Source organism: Phoenix dactylifera, chromosome 7, assembly GCF_009389715.1.
Source record: "Phoenix dactylifera cultivar Barhee BC4 chromosome 7, palm_55x_up_171113_PBpolish2nd_filt_p, whole genome shotgun sequence".
NCBI lineage: Eukaryota > Viridiplantae > Streptophyta > Magnoliopsida > Arecales > Arecaceae > Phoenix > Phoenix dactylifera.
This window is the reverse complement of record NC_052398.1, coordinates 14,134,159-14,149,680: the sequence shown is the minus strand read 5'-3', so window position 1 is coordinate 14,149,680 and position 15,522 is coordinate 14,134,159. Positions and strand designations below refer to the sequence as shown.

The 15,522-nt window shown below is 36.3% G+C and overlaps 1 protein-coding gene across 6 annotated transcripts in view; it reads right to left on the bottom strand.

Annotated features, from left to right (window-relative positions):
• Positions 1–15,522, bottom strand: part of LOC103715213 (signal peptide peptidase-like 2) — a 52,780-nt gene that overhangs the window by 28,794 nt on the left and 8,464 nt on the right. For 5 of the 6 annotated variants that reach the window (XM_039128361.1, XM_008802774.3, XM_008802773.3 and 2 more), the window contains exons 5-8: positions 4,867–4,991; positions 663–845; positions 500–534; positions 223–379 (exon numbers count right to left, since the gene is read on the bottom strand). In XM_039128361.1, coding sequence (XP_038984289.1) covers positions 223–379; positions 500–534; positions 663–845; positions 4,867–4,991 — 500 coding nt within the window. Of the gene's footprint in view, positions 1–222; positions 380–499; positions 548–662; positions 846–4,866; positions 4,992–15,522 lie in introns of all 6 variants that reach the window. The other variant, XM_039128362.1, reaches the window with a different exon arrangement.

The following is a 15,522-nucleotide window of genomic DNA, read 5'->3' as shown; positions in this document are numbered from 1 at the left end:
ACTTAATGCAAGTTTGTACATACAAGTCTGCAGCATTTGCTCAAGTTACAATAATGAAAGTATTTATTTTATACAAAGAAGAGACTTGCTAGCTTTCATATAAATGCATAAGAACAGCTAACCCACATATTAGGTTCAAGATTATGGCACTGGATTTACAATGAGTATAAAAACAAGGACAGTGTAGTAAAAGAGGAAGATTAGTGTGGGAAAATATCTTACAAGAACATCTTGCCCAATCCAGGCATGAGGTGAATTCCGATTTACAGCCCAAGAAATGGCAAATGCCATACAGAATGGTAAAACCAAAATAGACAGAATCGAAACCTCTCCTAAAATGGGAAGACTTATAGTCATCCGCCCACAACCTTTAAGAATTCTGCTCAATAGAGATCAATAAACAAACAAACTGAAAACCAAAAAATAAACTTAAATACAATAAAAAAAGAAAAATATACCAGTGTGATTCATAAGAGTAAACAACTTAATGCGTCCATACCTTGAAATAAGTGTTACCATGCAAACATGCATTCCCTGACAAAAAAAACTTCAAAATAGAATCATTGAAGGACCAGCTGCACAAATTACTCCACACTTGTTTCCCTATCATTAGCAAAATTATATAACCTTTACAAGAAATAAGAATTCTGAAAAATCTGTACCTCGGTACTGCCTATGCAGAATAAGACAATCAGCAGCCAAATAAACCAAGAGGACATAAAAAAAAATAGAAGCACCAGGAAAGTAGATGCTGCTACAACAAATACTATGGCTCCTGTGGTACTAAGTTCTACGAATTCTTTCTCAGAATCTTCTTTTCTGCTGATTTCAGCATTAGTTTGATCCTGTCAATTAAGAGCAAAGGCAAAACAAATCAAAAAGCATATGGCACTTCATTGTACCATAGTTTGTTAGAAGCAAACAGGAAATTTCATGTGAATGTTTCAATTGACATCAGAAATACGTGTAACTGAATGCATGTGCACCAGGCCACCAGCACTATTGAATCACAAGATGACTCATGCATTTCTATTTAGAAACACATTTTTTCAAGGATTTAAAAGAGCAGATGGAGCCTATGGCTTATAAGTTTTTCTCCCACAACCACCAGTAGCTTTTTAAGCAAAACTCATCCAAAATTAGTTTTGTGTCATATCAGTGTAAGTTCATGAAAAATCATGTCCAGCTCTATTCCATCAAACTCATTTGAAAAAGTAATAATGCAGTATTAAAATAGCAAAGATATGGATCTAGTCTCCTTATTTGATTAGTAAAAGTAAAAAAGTAATTTCATAAACTAAGTCACTGAATGGCAGCATATCATTTGCCTTTCATGCCAGATTTGAGAATTTGACCATTTGAGACATATTAAAACCTCTTATTTTATTTTCTCTAACCAATTTTTTGGTAAACTGGCCCAAGGAATGCAGTGAATGAGAATAAATAGATAGAGAAGCAAAAGATTGTAGATATCCAACAGATCAAAGGGGCTCAGGACCTTCAGGTTGTGACAAATGGGTTCAAATTTGAAAGATGAAAGAATATATGAACGACAAAAAACTCATTGAAAACAAAGGATGAAGTACCCAATAGTGATGAATGGTGAAAAACATCCCATTAGAGTCATCCAAATAGAATTGATCATTGTGGCTGTTAGCTTTAAATGACTGAAGTTTGAGGAAGAATTGTCAAATTCTAGAGATTTTTATTTCAGGTTCATTAAGGAATTTGCAAATTAATTGGATCACTGCAACAAATTATGGAAAATTTCCCCCAACAAAACCCCCTAATCCCCTTCTTAGCCAATAGAGAAAAGCATAAGTATATAAATAAATAAGTAAATAAGCAAAGAGAGAGAGTGGGGGGAGACTGATTATCAAATTTTAATGATTTGTAGGTAACATATTCACATTTATTAAGAATGATTTTGTTGTAAGCAACACTTATACAATTCCATGTCTGGTTACCTGATGATGACAAGTAAATTGACAATTGCAGGATCTATGATGATGGAGAGAGTGCATGTTAGAGGAGAGAAAGCAAAGAATTGCAATACCAATGTTGATAGGATTAGAGAGCGTTTTGACTCTAGATGTACCATTCTTTCATATTGTCGGTAATATGCTTACCAAATTGGTGATTGTGTCACATAGATATACTTGGGCTATTGCCCAAGTAAAATACAATTAAATGTTCCCATGCTTCTTGTGTCCTAAGTTTCACAATGTATGACAGTGGCAAGCCCCTCGCTCATGTCAAGAACATCTCAGCCAAAGCTTGGGTTTGCGGTAGTGGAGATTAGTAATAACATCCCATCATTGCACATGCTCGTCATCTTCCCATCTCTAAACTACTACCTTCATCATAGATGGCATCAACTATTGTGCCTCTAGTGACCACCAAAAACCTTTTCAATTTGTGAAATTTCTTTAGTTGTTTCATACTTTGCATAAAAAACTTTACATCAATATGAGAGGAATGATCATTAGACACTTGGAATGTAGAAGCAGATTCTTCCTGTTATTTTTTAACCAGTTATGTTAGTAACTGAAGGAGTACTTGGAGCTAGATTTCACTTGTATGAATGCCTATTTCTCCCAAGCTTTCAATTTTCATAGCCTTTTCTTCTCTCTTTTAAAAGATTTCTTGACATGATTTGAAGTCGGTGATCTATGAACTATGAACAACAAATTCTACTTGGCAAATCACCCTTTTAACACCTCTACGCTGAATTTCAAACAAATTGGATCAATTTGACCCCTTCTGAATAAACTTTTGTTGGGAGGGGGGCGAATACTTGTTTCAGGGGTATCCATGCCTGACTATCAGACAATGACTATTATATCTGTTATATCTTCTATTTTCCATAGAGCTGCTTAGCATGGTCTTGTGCCATCATGCATTGAGAACAGTTCATTATTTGTTTTAGTTATTTGTTCGGAAGTGTGGCAACACTTTTTTCCCCACCCCACAAGGTGATTGATCATAGTCTTTTGCTTTGTTTTCTCAATAACAACGTCAGCCACTGCAATACATTGTATGATAAACATGATCTCAAGCACAATATGATCTGCTTCTGGAATGCCATATCTTCATGGTGATGACATGCAGAGTCATATTGATGACAGAAGACTCCAAAGTCCAAACCATCTAGAGAAAGCAATTTGAATCATGTTCATCAGCGCCATTTGGTTGGCATAACTCTCATTTCTTAGTTCTTAGTTATCCCCTTCATTCACTGCTGCCTAGATCAGTCCACAAATCCCCAAACCAATGGTTTCTAACTTTCTATAATTAGGCTCCTTGTTCGGACTAGTCATGCAGGTGAAGATTAGTTATCCCCTTCATTCACTGTGTTCCAGAATTTATTATGATGGAACACTAGCAGCAGCTATCTTCATGAACCTGCAATTTTTGCAGCAAGCATGCCAATTCATGATTAGCATTGAGAAGATTATCATTGCCCGAATCTGTTCCTAATGCACCTCATACAGAATTGGACTTTATGCATGAAAATGTTTTCATTCTAAACTCACCTTCCTTGCTTCAGCTCTTGCTGAAATTATTACCAAGGATAACCCAAATGTACCTCCCTTTAATGTGCCTGAATTATATTTTTGTTGCCTACTTGCCTCTAGAGATCAACTCGACCTTCTAATTTAGCTTCTAGCATGTAGGTAAATGCAACTAATTTTGTTTTTGACAGTACAAGGCACCGAGTTGTTTCTATGGCACTTGTGCCAGACTTGCCAAGAAGAAACTCCATCAGCATCAATATTACTGTTGCTATTTCGTTACTCTCCCCTCCAGCTGATAAGTCTTTATCTAATAAGTGCCACTTTCCATCACATCTTGGATCATTTTAAGCAGTCAGAGACCCATAAACCCACCAAACCCTAGCTGATTATTTCAGTTGTTTATATTTATATTGATAGCAAGTACCCCTAGTAGAAAGCATCACGTCTGTGAATTTTGTGGATCATTATATGTTTATGTGCGGATAGCATTATATTATATGCTTTGCAAACAATTAGTAAATGATCTAAGGTTACCTCTTTTATTTCTTCTTAATTTTTACTTTTCAGATAATATACTGAATTTTTATTTTTAACAAAATGTTTACCAAAAACTTCATCCCATGCCACATTCAAATCTCCAATGCATCATTTTGCCTGCAACATCAGGTGGTGAGGCATTTCCATGATTGGACATCAAATGTTCAATTTTAACCTTACAGAATGTAAATATGTAAGCCTCAATTCAACAGCAAAGAATGAATGAAAACGTAAATTCACAAATCATATTTTGAAATTCTCTAGCAACTCGCCGTATCTTACTACTAATTACAGATAATGGTCTGGCAAAGAAAAGGGTATATGAAGCAATTGTCAAGCCAAATTATCATAACTAGATCATTGGTAAATGTGCATAACTAGACTGAAGAAAAAAAGAAGTATACAGCAAGGTTGAGCAAATGTAAATTCATCATATCAAATGCTGTAGCAATTCACTATAGCTTGCTACCAATTGTATATTATGGTTAAGCAAAGAAAAGGTATATCAACCAATTGTCATGCCATGCTATAATAAATAGATTATTGGAAAATGTGCATACAGAGACCTGATAAACCAGAACAAGTATGTACTCTTCTATACCAAAGATAAAGTGAACAATGACTAATGCACAGCATAGTTTCAATTCAGAATATACCGAGTTTATGAAGAAAAGCTGTAACTAACTTCATAACAATAAATATATAAAATTTGAGTTCTTTCAGAAGAAAAACTATTTGATTTCGGGAAAAAATGTAAAAATTTTATCAACTGAAAAACCATCTGTGTAAGTTCACTATAACGTTCACCAACCTGCTTGCATGCAATGTATTCATCCCACAGGGAAGCACAAACAACAGTTCCAACAGCCATTAACCACAAAATGGCTGCTGCAGGGTCAATAGCTGGCCTGTTTGGAGAATACAATTGAATATCCACTGTGAAATTAAAAACAATATGAGCAGCATCAAAGAAAAAAAGGATCTTGAATAAGTAAACAAAAAGATGCACAAAACTAAGGACTAAAGTTGTAATCAGTGTTGCCCCTTTATATACAGACACAAATCTAGCATAATAATCAGGAGAAGGAAGTTTAAATAACCATTTAGATGGAAACTCTGGTGGTATTCCAAATTTTATGATTCTATGTTCCAGCTATTAAAGTGTAAGAGACATGCGAAGCTATTTTACCAAATTTTAAGGACAAAAGCAGTTAATATCTAAATCCACGTAGGAAGAGATGAGAAAAAAAATCCAGTTCCATTCCCTTCTAGAAACGGTCAGAGTTTGGATGCCTACACCAAGGATTAATATGCTCATATGTAGTATAACGCGTTAATGGTACATACCATGCTAACAGGTTGGTGGCATGGTACAAGTGCTTGTACCTGTGCTTATGCCAAAACTTCTTTTCTGCATAACAGCCACAATGGTGTGCATTAAACAACTTGCATTAACATAGACCGATGCAAGATGATAGGAGCCTGGGCCATGTTGGTTAATTCTAAATCCATGTCTAATTATCCTAAACAACCTTAAGTCCTTAACTCTGTTTAAGATGGTGTAGAACTCTTCCTGACTGTTTTTTCATTTAAGAAGGTGTAGAACTCTCCCTGAATGTTTTTTCTTATTCTTTAAAAAACTGAAAAAGGACCTGAGAACCTCTGATCTGTGGACTGGAAAGAGTAATGAACAAAAGATCATCATTGTAAAATGAATCAGAGATCAAGATTGAAGATAACCAATAGTATATAAGCTTTCCACAGTGCCGCCAGTTTAAAGCTTCCCAAGCAAATGTGTATACCACCACCTACATGTGCTGTTATTATGTAAACACAATTAAATATCCAAGATGGCTTTTATCATGAACCATATATACTGTTGATGTTAGCATAATAGTTTGGTGTTATTTACATGACTAATTGTTAGTTACATGACTGGCCAAGCAATGAGCTGAATGCTACTACCATCTGAGAATGTAAAACGTGCCTAGCTAAGAGAACCCTCAAGTATGATAAGTAGAAAGCATCACAAGAAATGTAGTAGATGAGATCATGAGATAATAGAAAATGGGAGAATAAGTATAGGTAAAGGTTTGGACTTCAAAGTTTCTCCATTTTCCCATTGACCACACTTTTCCCACTCCTCTTCCCGCAAACCAATGAGTCCTTAGCCTTTGTGAAACTTTTCTTATTATTGAACTTGGACTTTGAAAATTTGAAGGAAATTGGTAGCATTTTGGTGTTTGTTTTCACAAAATTAATGGAAAAGGAAACCATTTTCTATATTTGCATGATTTTTTGTTGTTTTTGGAAAAATTTGAGGGGGCAGAAGAAGGTTTTGAACATGATATTTTTAACATAGGATTTTTAAATAATTTGTCCCATAATGATTCTTAGACTTTAGACAGTGATAATAAATGTCAGATTTTGAATGATAATCTAATATAGTTTGAAATTATTATCATTTAAAATAAAAAAAATTGAACAAGATTATATTTTGAGACAAGCAAGCATCAACCTGAAGCCCCCCAAACTATATAATCAAAAAAAATAAGCATTAAAATATCTTCTAGATGGATGCCTGCTTGTTTTCTTAGTTGCTTTTGTTTTTCTTTTATACCGTTTCATTTGTTTTGGCTAAGACTCAAAATGAACAAAACAATTGAAATGAACATTCAATCAACACAAGCAAAAAAACCAAAAACCAAGCTTCAAACATTGTTAAAAATATATAACATTATGTATGTAAAGTTGTAGAGATTTAAAAGAAAAGGCAGTGTCTAATATTATTAAGAAATTTGAAGAAGAAAATAATGTACATTTAGTAAAGAGCTAATATTAGACAATAAATTACAAATATTGCTGAGCTACTGGTGACTTCAAAGAATGGATGAAACATGTGAGAGGATGATGTAGTCTCGGGACTCCATCTTGTACATAGTTTATATTTTTTATTATTTCTGTGTTTTCTATCTAAAGCCATATTTAGGCTTGGATTTTCAGTCGAGTCATGTACTAGGACTGTCAAGCAAAAAGGGTCCATCTAGGTGTGATAGGAAGCCTAACCCAACCACTACACTTAATTGCTTGAGCCTTGGTCTTTCTTCAATGCCCACGGCCATCACTCATCTCTAGGAACGAAGGAGGATGGGTGAAAGTCTTGGAGATAGAATTGTGCATGTTGAATGCATGGAAGAAGAGGGGGAGGAAGTTAGAAAAGAGAACCAAAAAAAATTAAAAAAAAAAGTTATTGTTCACATGAACAGTAATAGGCGGTTAAACGGAAGATAAGGACGAGTGATAGAAAGATAAGGGCTATTGGGAAAGTTGTTGGATAAGGATTAATAGAGAAGTTATAGGAACCGTTTGGAGGATTTTAGGAAGATTGTTCAGCTATTTTGGCGCCTATAAAAAGAAGGACAGCAACCATTAAAAAGAAGAAGAAAACCTAGAAAGTTGAGTGCCACCGTGGGCGAAGCCCTGAGAAATTCTTTTCCTTTCACTTTCATCTTGCTTCTTGACCTATTTATTCTTAGAGCTACCTTCTCGACCTCTTCATCCTTCGTCTCGATGCCTAGGTGGAGTGCGGCCTGAAGATTCTCATTGGTTGGAGGGACCAAACTCGTAGAGATAATTATCCGACTAGTTCTATCACTATCTTCTACTCAGCCCTCGTTTCTTCATCCATCAATCATTATCTCTACCTACCATTATTACCATCATTGCCATCTATCACAAACTTGAAACCCGAGTTTACTGGCAGTATTTTTTTTATTGTTCTGTTGTAGTTATTTTCAGTTTGCTGCACTTGTTATATTTCATTAATTAGGCTTCATCAATAAGCTATCTATCATGTTCTGTTTTGTGTTCACATACCTCTATGATGATCTTTTGGGATGATGAGCATTTGCTGAAGTATCTAATCAATCATACCATAATTGATTATTATGAAATCAGTCAACATCTGTATTAGTCGATTATAAGTTGCACCAAAGTAGTATCAGAGCCAATATGTCCTACATATTTAGAAATCTTCATTATTGTGTTTGCATCATCACATTCATTTTTTTCTGCACTTTAAATTCTGAGAATTAAATTTCTGTACTTCAAAACAAAGAAGTATATTTTCTGGATTAAAAAATAGTAAATTATATTTTGTGCATTTAAAAAAATAAAAATTTTAATTTTTGGAGTTAAGAATACAGGAAAAATTAGTTTCTGCATTTTAAAAACCAAAAAATTCTGCATTCATTTTCCACATTTAAAAAAATAAAAAAATATATTTGCATTAAAATATTCAATTTTGGCATTAAAAAAATAAAAAAAATCATAAAAATGGAAAAAATTATTTCACCTCCGTAACATTAGAAACACCTCTGAAACAGTTTTGGGTCAAATCTTAGCCTACAATCATGTCTGAAAATTGGCAAGATGCATTTAGCCCAACAGCAAACCTTAGAGCAGATCCAGCGACAGGTAGAGCACCTCTCTAACTTCATGACTAGACTAGAATTGAACTTACCTGAGATAGTGAGACCTAGGAGAGAGAAAAATCATCAAGATGGATCAAGACGTAGAGTCAGACCTCAAGGTAGACAAAGGATCAATCAAAGGGTAGTCGAGAGTAATAAGTCAGATGAGATAGAAAATGACTTAGATGACCGGTCATTATGTAGGAACAGAGAGAAACCACCACATAGAGAACCCCCTTGTGCCAGACATTGGGATGATGGCATTAAGATAGATATTGGAGATTTTAAGGGATGTTTCCAGCCATATGCTTTTCTTGATTGGGTTGACAAAATCGACCAATATTTTGATTGGAAGAAAATCCCTGAGAATAAAGAGGTCAAATTTGTGACCCTCAAATTAAAGTGACGCACTAATTTGGTGGAAGCAACTCCAGGAACGAAGAGTTCGGCAAGGTAAGGATAAGATCCGTACGTGGAGTATCCATACGTTGAGGAAGCGATTTGTCCCATTGGATTATCGCCAAAACCTCTACTTGAAATACTAAATTAAAGATTATCCGTCAAATCGAAGGAAAGTAATCCTAGCACTACTTAAAGTTAAGCATGTCTATCGGTCGATTTCCCTCATGCAGGAAATCGAACGAGATCTTCTTATTCATTCGTGGAACTCTTTTCGTTTAGGGCGAATGCGGCCTACTTTATAGGGCGAGAGCTAAAGCCCATGCAGTCTGAAATCTGTATCCGAAGGGGACAGACTTGTCGGCAACCAACTTCACTCCAGTTGGTTCGGATAGGCTGCGACCTCCATCACTTTTTGATACGTACATGGATTGAATGGATGCATTTCCTGCCTAAGATTGGTCCTTCTCAAGCACCCAACTCCTAATATCAATATCTCAGGGCTAGAGATGCGATACGGGGAATGGAACCTCTTAGTACCGGGCAAGGGGCTATTTCCATTCTCGGAGATGCGATACCTAAAACCTTCGATAAGGAACTAGGACTGTGAATGAGTACACCGAGAAGTTCTATGAGCTTCAAGCAAGAAACAGCCTTAGCGACGACCCCATTCATGTTGCCAGTAGATATATCAATGGCTTGAGACGGGACATCCTGGACCAAGCGGAGATGTTCGATGTCTTGAGTATTGATGATGCCCATCGTCGTGCACTGAGAGTAAAAGCACAACAAAGGCGAACCGGTGGTCGAAAGTGGGACCCAAATAGAAACTCCACTACCCATGGAAAGAGTCAGTTTGGGAACAAGGCAATAAGTTCTCAGAACCCTACCAAGACCGCAACTGCCCTAAAGCCCAATTCTAATAAGGAATTATGGGACAAGAGCAAGGGCGTACTGGCACCGGCACCTAATTCCACTATCATTTGCTATAAGTGCCAACAACTCGGTCATAAATCCTCTGAATGTCTCCGAGAAAATTTCAGTCTCAGTCACACCTGATTGAGCAAGGACGTCAGAACGATTCAGATAAACCCAATCCAGAGGCAAATGAGGGTGAGTATGAACAAGAGGATGAGTCAGAGAACGACGATATCTACTTACAGGTGATGAGGTGGGCCCACTCATGCTGATTCACCATGTCATGGTCGCACCTAAGCAACCTGTCCAGGATAATTGGTTGAGGCAAAGTATTTTCTTGACTATGGTACTATAGGGAGATATAGATGTTCTATGTTGATTGATAGTAGCAGTATTGAAAACTTCGTGTCTCAATACATAGTTGATAAACTAAAAATACATACACAAAAGATTCATAAACTATATAAGGTATCTTGGTTTAAGGAGGGAGTTGAGGTTCTAGTCACCCACATTTCATTCAATTTTTGTTGTGGCGGACCAGTTTTCAAAAATGGCACATTTCATTCCATGTAGGAAAACATCTGATATATCTCATATAACACATTTATTTTTTAAAGAAATTGTTAGGCTGCATGATATTCCAAGATCATTCACATTTGATGGGGACACAAAATTTACTAGTTATTTATGGAAAACTCTTTGGAGCAAATTAGGAACAAAACTAAACTTCAGCAGTGCTTATCACCCCCAAACAGATGGTCAGACAAAGGTAGTGAACCATACACTCGGTAACATGCTTAGATTTTTGGTTAGTTAGCATCCTACTCAGTGGGACTTGGTTTTAGCATAGGCAGAATTTGCATACAACTTTATAAATCGTACTACTGGTAAGTCTCCATTTGAAATCATCTACGGTTTTTCTATTCCACACATACTTGATCATGCTTCCATTCCCTATCATGGTCGGATGTGCCAAAGCAGAGGACAATATTAAGCAGGTCCGCCGCATCCAACGAGAAGTCCATCAGCGCTTGCTTGACTCCAGTTCCAGGTATAAGGATGATGCTAACTGTCATCGTGGAGAGGTTCACTTTGCAGAGGGCGATCTGGTGATGGCCTATTTCAGAAGAGAGATTTTTATTGGGCAGATAGAGCAAGCTTAGCCCGCGAAAGTATGGTCCATTCCGCATATGTTGAAAGCTGGAGGAGAATGCCTATTTATTGGAGCTTCCAGACGTCCAAACTTTTCCAATTTTCAACGTCGCCGACCTGCACCAGTTCTATGGAGATCCACTAGAGGCGGTTGCAATTCCAGATTTACCTAGCACCAGCTCAGAGTCTAGTTTTCATGAGGGTATTGACTATTGAGGATATTCTTGACGTGCAAGCCGTAGACACTAGGCGTAGGCAGTACCGCAGATTCCTCATGCATTAGCATGGGAGACCTATATCAGACAATTCATGGTTCAGCGAGGACGAGTTGAGGCGCCAGAGACCCGATTTGTTGCAGCGCATACGGAGGCCTACTCGTCAGGAGTCGAGTTTTTTCCAGCCGAAAAAAACTGATGTAGTCTCAAAACTCCATCTTATATATAGTTTATATTTTTTGTTATTTCTGTGTTTTCCATCCAAAGCCATATTTAGGTTTGAATTTTTAGTCGAGTCACGTACTAGGACTGCCAAGCAAAAAAAGTCCACCTAGGTGTGATAGGAAGCCTAACCCAACCACAAACTACTATACTTAATTGCTTGAGCATTGGCCTTTCTTCAATGCCCACGGCCATCACTCATCTCTAGGAACAGAGTAGAATGGGTGAAAGTCTTGGAGATAGAATTGTGCATGTTGAATGTATGGAACAAAGGAGGGAATAAAGTTGGAAAAGAGAACAAAAAAAATTTAAAAAAAGTTATTGTTCACGTGAACAGGAACCCGACCCGAGTTGCTGTTCACAAAACAGTAATAGGCGATTGAGCGGAAGATAAGGACGAGCGAGAGAAAGATAAGGGCTACTAGAAAAGTTGTTGGATAAGGATTAGTGGAGAAGTTATAAAAACCGTTTTGGAGGATTTTAGGAAGCTTGTTCAGCTGTTTTGACGCCTATAAAAAGAAGGGACAACAGCCATTTTAAAAAAAAAAACCTAGAAAGGTGAGTGCCACTGTTGGCGAAGCCCTGAGAAATTCTTTTTCTTCCACTTTCATCCTGCTTCTTGACCTATTTCTTCTTGGAGCCACCTTCTCGACCCCATCATCCTTCGTCTCAATGCCTAGATGGAGCGCGGCCTGAAGATTCTCATTGGATTAGAGGGACCAAACTCGCAGAGGTAATTATCCGACAAATTCTATCACTATCTTCTACCCAGCCCTCGTTTCTTCGTCCATCAATCATTATCTCTACCCATCATCATTACCATCGTTGTCATCTATCACATCCTTAGAATCCGAGTTTACTAGCAGTATTTTTTTTATTGTTCTGTTGTAGTTATTTTTAGTTTGTTGCACTTGTTATGTTTCATTGATTAGGCTTCATTAATAAGCTATCTATCATTTTCTGTTTTGTGTTAACATATCTCTATAATGATCTTTTGGATGATGAGCATTTACTGAAGTGTCTAATCAATCGCACCATAATTGATTATTGTGAAATCAATCTACAACTGTAGTAGTCGATTATAGGTTGCACCAGAGGAGTTATTATCTGAATGAATAAAGCATGCTTGTTTACCTGTAAATCATGCTAAAATTTGGTCATTGTCGAAGGTGTTAGTTATAAACCAATGAAGTTAAATAGGCTCCAATGTGATTTTTTCCGACTGAATAGGGTGCTATTTAAGGAAAACGTACAAATTACAAGGTTGACTCAAGAAAAGTCCACCTATTTGAAATTTGAACCTGATCCACATTTTGGAACCTTTTTAATCAAAGCCACGTTGAAACTTTTCTAATCAAAAAAAAAAAGAAGTCATATTGGAACCTCATTTCAGGTGATGCTTGTTGGAATTCACTTCGTAACAGGGATACGATTCCTCTAACCAATAGTAATGAACTTTCACCCTCAGACAAGGTGATCTGGCCATCAAATATCATTTAACATATATTTTCATACCCTTATTCCACTTGTAAAGGGAAAGAAATTTTACATTTTAATAATGAGAAAGAAATTTTACATTTTTATAATCAGAAGAAATTGTCCAAAAAGAATTTGTTATATAGAAGAAAAGGATTTGATAAAAAAAAAATTAGTATAGAAAAGGGATAAACGACTCATATTAAGAAGAGATAGTCAAAGAAAACCTGCACAAAATGAAAAGGTAAATTTCGATCTGCCAATAACAGATTAATGGAGGGAAATAGTTCAGATAAGAGATGGGAGAAACTCAAACCAGAATCATTTACCAATAAAAGAAAAGTCGGTCATTTGGTTACTTAAATCAAATTTATGCAGCTGTCAAGACTCAAGACTGTGCATATCTTTAGGCGGCAAGCAAGCTCAACAAACTCTTGTGGACATATGAGGCTAACTCATGAGACAAAACACTTCACTTTCGATTGGAAACAACTTAAAATTATTGTTGGTTTCAACATTCATTTGAAGCAAAATGATGTTGGTCAAGTTTACCGATTGTATGGCATATTATTTATTTGTTATTTCTTCATTTCCTTGCACCAATCACTCTTCTCAGGATCAAACTGTTTTGAGAATATTTGGAAGCAATATGATGTATTTATTTTTTTTTAATAGAATTTCTTTTTTTATTCGTTAATTCTTTAACTTATTTTATTTTTTCGCAATTTTTGATAAATTAGGGACTGGAATAGTCAAGATTGCTGAAACCAAAATTTGTTTGCCTCATCCAAAACTAAAACTGTGTAGCTTAACCTTAAACCACCTACATTCCAAAAGACAACTTAGCTTCTGATGCCAGAATGAATTTCATCTCATTCAATAGCCTGATTTTTGCTGATTTAAAATTCTTTAATTGTAGGCTTTTGATTGAAATCATTAGGGTTTTTTGAAGTCCATAATATTAGGAGGTTCAAAAGGTGCCGATTTAGGTAAGTTAATGGGTCATTGACTGTTCACATCACTGTAACATGAATATTGATGCTACAGTTCCCGTGGGCTGCTAGAAGTCAGTAACTAGTTTAGAAACTCTTAAAGAATCTTTATCTTGTGAAGAGGCCTAGAAAGTCTGAAGTTAGTTAACTTGTGGGTCAACTTTGAGGGTCATTATAAAATGGGTTAAGCAAAAGGTTGTATGCTGTTTTTTTATTGTGAATGAATTGAAGATTTGCGGCCAGGTTCGGCTCTCTTGTTTCCTCCCTCTCTCTTCCCCTCTTCTCCTCCTCTCTCTATTTTCTGCTACTTATTCATCTTTTCTCTCTCAATAATCTTCTTCATAAAACTGTTGTTGACCCTGCTTCTTTTAAGCTATGAATAGACCATATTGCTATTTACAGATTTCTGTGTGCATTATTTGATCTAATCTGATTACATATTTATAGTTATTTGATTGTCTAAGAGGGCTCTAGATTATGATTTGGTTTATCTTCCCACATTTAGCGCAGCCTAAAAAGACATTTTTTGGACAGCTATTGCCTAAATTCAAGTTTCTTTATTGAGTACCCTAATCTCAGAATCTGGACAGGAGGCAATAAAGTCCTGCATAACCCTAATCCTTCACCTTGAGGTCCACCAATGCATGCAGGCAGCCCTAACCCCTTGCTGTCCTACATTAAATTTGGTATCAAAGCTCAAGGATCCTACCTTGTCTTCTTTCTTTCCTGATTTTCTTCTATTTACTTCATATTTCCTTCCTTTTTGTCATAAACATGAATGAGGATTTGAGTTTCAGAAATAATGATCTTTATGAGCATGTCAAAATATGGGAACAGTTTCTTCCAGATGGACAATGAATTGACATCTATCAACTATGCCAATGCAGGGTACGTTGCAAGCAATTGCAGTGGCTTTAGGCATTAAAAAGCTCCCTGAGGTCGAATAATAGGTCAACAATCTTAAAGATGAAAAAGCCAAAGAACTGATGTGTGAAGAGCCAACAATTGATGCTTTATCATGTGAAGAGTTTAGGGTCAAGGATCCATCATGCAGCAATACCACCACCCAGGATCTGTTAATTTAGAATCTGCTGTTGATGCTCCGTTGACTTCTCTAAAGTGAAACTCAAAATAATGAAGATCCATGCTAGGAGCATATATGGCAAGATAAAGTCACTAATCTTAAGTCGATGATCGAGATCAGGCCATATGAAGATTGATTCCTTATTGATTTGGTAGATTTTCCTCGAAGATTGCCATCATACAGACGATCCATGCCCTTTTGCTTGTCAAGAAAACTTTATGAGGGTCTCCATCGTCAAACCATAAAGACTAAATAGAGAATCAAGCTTCTGGAAAAAGATATCAAGCACCAGATCCACACAGTGGAAGCAAATGCAGGCCTGAATTGCATCACATTCAGTAGCCTGATTTTGCTAATTTAAAGTTCTTTAATTGTAGACTTTATATTGAAATCATTAGGAATTTTTGAAGTAGATAATAGCCAATCAAGGCCGTATCATAAGATCTTTAAGTCCATAATTTTAGTAGGTCCAAAATGAATTATTTTAGGTAAGTTAATGGGTCAATTACTATCCATGTCACTGTAATGTGAATAGTG